At 52.9% G+C, this 6,394-nt stretch overlaps 1 protein-coding gene across 4 annotated transcripts in view; it reads left to right on the plus strand.

The window, feature by feature from the left end:
* The window catches only part of LOC109290773 (forkhead box protein J1-B-like), a 16,450-nt gene extending 11,748 nt beyond the window's left edge, over nucleotides 1-4,702 (plus strand). For all 4 annotated transcript variants that reach the window (XM_019507527.1, XM_019507525.1, XM_019507526.1 and 1 more), the window contains one exon: nucleotides 2,982-4,702. In XM_019507527.1, the coding sequence (XP_019363072.1) occupies nucleotides 2,982-3,761 (780 nt within the window). In that variant the 3' untranslated portion in view covers nucleotides 3,762-4,702. The remainder of the gene's footprint in view (nucleotides 1-2,981) is intronic.
* Nucleotides 4,703-6,394: the final 1,692 nt, after the last annotated feature.

Genomic DNA, 6,394 nt, shown 5'->3' on the forward strand with positions numbered 1-6,394 from the left:
CTAGGAGTAATGGTCACAAACTCCTGGAAGATGATTTCAGGCTTGTTTCAAGCTCAACATTAGGAAAAACTACTTCACAACTAGGGAGTCCAGACTGTGGAATAAGCTCCCTTCAGAGGTGGTGCAGTCAGCTACCCTGGAAATCTTCAAGAGAAGATTAGACAGTCACTTTGCTGGGTTCACCTGACCCCCAGCTGTCTTTCCTGCTTGGTGCAGCAGGCTGGACCCGATGATCTTCCAAGGTCCCTTCCAGCCTTACAATCCAGGAATCTGAGTGGCTGGAGCCTAAATCTTAGGAGATATGGCTTTGGAACAGTTCTTCCAGGCCCCAGAAACCCCTTGTACCGATCTTGACAGCTGGCAGGCTTTGTGACCACAGTAGGGCCTAGCAGCCAGGCCTGCCATGATTTCCTGCCCCCCACCCCTCCGTGCCCCAAGACAGACACAGTTGCCCAAACACCCATGACACGAGTTTTGCCTGTCAGTAGCTAGAGCTGCAGGGCCCCAGAAGCCCCCTGCACCTATCTCCTTGACAGCTGGCAGGCTTTGTGGCTGCAGCAGGGGCCACCATCCCTGCAGCTTTCACCCTGCTGCACCTGAACACAGCGTTACCCATCTCATGAGTTTTCTTGTCTGGAGCTTGAGGTACAGTTCCACCCAAACCCCTGCACCTATCTTCTTGAAACTTGGCAGGCTTTGTGGCCTCAGCAGGGGCTACCATACCTGTGGTTTTGACCCCGCTGTGGCTTAACACATACAGGTGACATGAGTTTTGCTTTCAAGAATTTGGGTGCAGTTTCTCCAAACCCCCTGCACCTATCTCCATGAAACTTGGCAGGCGTCATGCCCTCAGAAGGGGCTACCGCTCCTGCAAGATGCATCCAAATCAAGCGAGAAATGACAAAGTTATAGGCTGTTTCAGCTTTCCCCATTATAGCCTATGGGCAAAATGGCAACATGTTCTGACTTTCCTCGTTTTGTTTCAAGGCTGTTTTGACTACATCTGTTGCATTTTAATTTTGCTGTTTCAGCCTCGAAATGGGTCGAAACAAAACTGGTGGTGAAATTTCGTACAGCCCTACTGGTTAGCAATGTGCTAGGCTGCAAGTGCCCTGCTGAGGCAGCTTTGGCTGAGGGGCCAGGCCTAAGCCGCTCCACAGGGCTTCTGCAGAAGCTACAGTTTAAGCCAGACCTTTATTCCTGCTCTCCACAGACCAATCCCCAGGGAGCCACGGGGATTTCCTTGACCATAATGTTGTGCTCAAGGGGATCAGGCTCTCATCAGTGTCGCCTTCCAGGGGAGCCTGGGGTAAGAAGGGTTCATGCCCTTTTGGATCTAGCACTCCTGTTACATCCCATCTAATACAGAATTGGAGTGGAGGGAAGAGTATGAAGCTTCATGTGGCAGGAGAGACTGTCTTATGTAGTTCATGGCTGGGGCCAAGTGTATACCACAGGAATAGCCTCAGATGTTTCCAAAACCTTTGACGGTCATCCTACTTGCAAGCCCAAGCCCAGGGGCTTGGGGTTCAGATGCCCCTGAGTTTTGCTTGACCTTAGCAATAAGGCCATTGGAGCAAGCAAGAGAGGAGACTCCCATTTCCATAAACTAGGCTTAAAGCTGCTACACCTCGGTGGGTACTGAACCACACCAGAAGAGCAGTTCTCCTGTGGCACAGTTCAGGAAAACTGCCTTCATGGACACAGATGCATGGTATTTTCCTTTCCAGGTTCAGAAGCCTCTACGCTTGATCTGAGCCTTCAAGAGGCCGAGACCTGTGATCTTAGCCTCTGAAACCCCAGGTGTGGGTAGAGGATGTTTGCCAGTAGTAGGACCGCTTATGGTTTCTGGACTCTTGGATTTGCAATTAGTTTCAGCTAATTTGGCCTTGGATACAAATTTAAAATAAAAATAAAAATACCACAGGAACAGCCTCTTGTTGGTTTCTCACTTCTTGGCCTCTTGTTGGCTCAGATCAAGTAAGAGAAACACCGTGACCACAGAAGCTGTCTCCCTAGTCGCACTGGGGAAGACCACTCTCCTGGCACAGGGATAGTACCTGCCAACATAATGTATAGTAAACCTCCCACTTAGCTGCTGGAGTGGGAAGGTCTTGGCTTTATGCCCACTTTATGGAAATAGGAGACTTCCCTGGCTTGCCCCTGGGGCCTTACAGCTGAGAGCAAGGAAAATTCAGGGACATCTGAACCTCAAGCCTCCGGGCTTGGGAATGCAAGTAGGATACCCACCAAAGGATTTGGGAACATCTGAAGCCCCAGATAGTGGTGGAGGATGTTTGCCAGTAGTAGGGCCAGTTATGGTTCTGGACTGACTCACGGATTTGGAATTTGTTTTGGCTAATTTGGCTTGGAATACAGAAAATTAAAAAAAAATAATACCACAGGAACAGCCACCCAGGTGCATATGATTACTGTGTGCCAGCCTGCCCATGCAGGCCATGCTAACCACCAGAGCCCACTTGCCAGAACAGGCCTGTGCATTAGCCCCTCCCTGCCTCTGTCTCAGGGCACTGGAGCAGTGCCAATTGGTGTTGGCACTGCAGTGAGGTGGCTCAACCCACAGTGATGACTGTGAACTTCCAGCAGATGCAGCTATCAGCATTGCAAACTTTGCCTCCCAGCCAAGAGAGCTGGAACCCTCTGTCCTTCCAAATTAAAACAGAGCCTTTGCTGTCATAACATGACTCCAGGAGCAGGAGGTTTATGGCTTTACTCTCCTCCATCCCACCCCCCATAGAGGGCTTACCCAGTGGGAGGCCTCCATAGTTCAGTCCCAGCCACTGGGCACCTTAATGAATTTCCTCTGCCTTAAGATCCCTTGTCAAGGTGCTGCAGGGCTGTTTGCTTTAAGCCTCTGAGCTGGGTGCCATAGGCTCTGGAGGCAGCTGGGCAATGCACAGCAGCTTCCCTGGGCTGCCTGATCGCTCACAGCCTTGTTCCTTCTGCCCTCTGGCCCACAGAACTCCATCCGGCACAACCTGTCCTTGAATAAGTGCTTCATGAAGGTGCCACGGCAGAAAGACGAACCAGGAAAGGGGGGCTTCTGGCAGATCGACCCCCGCTATGCAGATATGTTTGTCAACGGGGTTTTCAAGAGGAGGCGCACGCCAGGCCCCAGCTACAACCCCCTACCGCAGCCTGACGTGCCCAGCCCAAACACTGCCTATGGCCTCTCATCTCCAACACTCCACCCAGGGAGTGAGCAGTTGCACCCAGGACATGCCACAGCCCATGCTCTGCAGCTGCAGGATCAGAGCCTCAGCCTTGCAGGTGCCCCCCATGCTACCAGCAAACGCAAGCAGCCTGTGCCCAAGTACAGCAGCAAGACAGTCAGAACTTGCCCGTCCCCACTGTTACCTGCCCATGGTGCTGGGGACAGCACCCTGACAAGGGATTGCAGCTGGGCCAGCATCTTCGATGATGTCTTAGATGGAAGCGCCGGCAACTTTGAGGAGTTGGATATAAATGCAGCACTCGGCTCTCTGGGAGCAGACATGGGCCAGACCCAAAGCAGGCACCCCAGCCCTGCCAGCCCCTGGGGAGCCCTGGACACCCACCATCTCTGTCCAGAGCATTCCCTCCTTGAAGACATCCCTTTCACAGACCCTCTGCAGCCCCCCTTGGAGGAAGCCAGGGAAGAGGATCTGGGCCTCCCCTGGGGCTTTGAGCAAGGCTTCACCTTCTCTGAAGGCTTCCTAGGTGAGATGCAGCTGTGGGACAAAGGAGACTCCTTACTGTGACCTCTCCTGGGGCAAGGACAAGCTTGTGATCTGTGGGAAGCAGATACCTGGCACTAAAGTCTGCTGGTCTCCCACCCCTGCTGTCCCCCTGGTCCTTCTGCTTGGAGGCACCTTGCCCTTGACTGGACTGGGCTGCTTGTGTGAAAGTTCCCCAGAGCTACTGCATGCCCCCCTGCCCCACAAACTGAAGGAAGGGCAGGGCCCTGCACTCCACCCTGATAGCTGAGGTGTGTGTCTTTCTGTGCCCTTCCTGCCAACACAGAGCAGGCTGTACCCCAGGAATCAAGCTGTGCACCTGCCCAGTGCTTCTGCAACCATGTGCAGGCCTGGTCTCCCTGGGGAACATCTTGGATGATCTTGCCCAGCTGTGATGACATGACCCCTCCTACTGGGCCTAGCCTTGTTCTACCATGCTGTGGAGATGACTTGCTGCAGGGAGCCTTAGGTGAAATGGCAAACAGGAGAACCAGCCTTGGGGAGAATATTAGGGGGGGGCGTGGAAGGGGAGGCCAAGGCAAGGTGCTGAGGAAGCTTGGAAAACCATCGCTGCAAATAGTGTCCTGCTACATAGCCAGACCCAGGCCTGGGTCTAAGGAAATTGCACTGCTCTTGACAGCCCCTGTTTTCCAGCTGGCAGGGGCCTCCCCTGAGTCTGCCTCCCAGTAAGACAGAGGGAGTAGTAGGAAGCCAACATAGCGCCAGACTTGTTGAGTGAGGTAAATCCCCTCCTGGCACTGCAGTAGCCAAGGCTTGGGCTGTCAGACAATGCCAAAGGGAGCTTTCTCCTGCCTAAGCAGCTGTAAGCCCAGCCTGGCTAACTCCCTGCCTGTCCCCTGTCTGCCAGACTGCTCACGGCTACACACACTTCTGTTCCTGGTTGAGGACCAGCTGGATTTGCCCCAAAGTCCCCTTCACCATGGAAACACCATTCACCCTGTCTTCCCCACGCAGCAGGAGTGCTTCCATATGCCCCATCGAGCTGTCATGACTGGAGTCACCAGCACTGTCTAGGGACCAGGGCATCAATGGGAGGCAGGGCACAGCAGCAGGACACTTGGCATCTGATGTTGACCCTGCCTGTGTCACACACTTTGACCTCACAAGTGACGGATCTGTTCAGTGCCTCAGCTTCCTCATCTGTAAAGTAGAGATGTCCTCGGTCACACACTTCACGGCAGCTCTAAGCACCACTGGATCCTATTCTCCCTCTGCCCCACAGGACAGCTGTCGCTCATGGGAGTTTCTCACTGATCCTTTGGTTCCCTGTGGTCAGCGGTGAGCATATGAACTGAGCTGTCTCCCAGACACAGGAGTCCATGACCAAACACTGGCTCTTGGAGTGCCAGAGCAGGGTCTAGAAGTCCCAAGGGCAGCATGTGGTGCTCCCAAGGGCTTACAAGACTACAGGACTTGGCACTGGCTGGGCCACCTGTAGATACTGTGCCTCATCAGGCACACTCTTCCCACAAGGTGCTATGGAGAGTGCCCCAGTTTCCCAGAACACCTGGGTGCACCCCCACAGCTTTGCTGTTTGGGGGCTAAGTAGTGAAGGCTCAGCATGTAAAAAGCTGCAGCAGAGACACGATTCTGAGCGTGTCAGTGATGCTCCTGTGAGCCAGTTCCCATGGCCACAGGTTGTGCTGTGCTCCCACTGCAACTGACAGCGAGCTGTCTCAACTCTGCCACTACCCTGTCAAGTTAGGTGCATATTGCTACCTTCTGGGTAATGCGAGCAGCTGTCTCATAGTGTGTCTAGTGGGCTAGTGTGCTCAAGAGCTTGGATGCAGAGGGATACTAGGGAAATGTACTCTGAGAGAAGCTGACCTGGCTGAAATGGCAGCACAGGCAGGGCTGGAGATACTGTAAAAACAATGCAGTGCAATGATTGCAGGGTAAGCCATGCTAGCAGCCAGCAGGGGCAGAGCACTGGACCATTAGTTGCTGTAGGGTTGACAGGGCCTTTGAGACATGAGCCATCAGTGGTGAGACCACAGCTGGAGTACTGCATCCAGGTCTGGGCACCGTTCTTCAACAAGGACATGGAAATGCTTGAGAGAGTCCAGAGAAGAACCACCCATATGATTAGAGACTTGCAAGACAAGCCATATGAGAATAGGCTGAGGGACCTGGGCCTCTAGCCTAAAAAAGAGAAGGCTCAGAGGGGAATTGGTAGCAGCTTACTACTATATCAAGGGACTACATCAAGGGCTTGGCAACCAACAGTTCACCAGGGCACCCTTGGGGAAAACCAGGAGTAATGGCTACAAACTCCTGGAAGACCATTTCAGGCTCAACATTCAGAAAACTTTCACAATTATGGTGTCCAAACTGTGGATTAAGCTCCCTCCAGAGGTGGTGCAATTGTCTACCCTGGAAATCTTCAAGAGGAAGATTTCTGTATAGTCACTTTGCTGGGGTCACATGACCTCACCTGTCTTTCCTGCCTGGTGCAGGGGGCTGGACCTGATGACCTTCCAAAGTCCCTTTCAGCCTTACAATCTATGAATCTCCCCACATAATATATAGAATGCCAAAGTACCATAGTTAGGACTGTGGCAAGGTCCTCTGAAAGTTAGGTGTTACAATGACAAATGTAGAGTCCATCTAATGGGTTTAATGTTTTTGATCCTTGA

This window comes from Gavialis gangeticus, unplaced genomic scaffold, assembly GCF_001723915.1.
Source record: "Gavialis gangeticus isolate Ggan-Ray unplaced genomic scaffold, GavGan_comp1, whole genome shotgun sequence".
Taxonomy (NCBI): domain Eukaryota; kingdom Metazoa; phylum Chordata; order Crocodylia; family Gavialidae; genus Gavialis; species Gavialis gangeticus.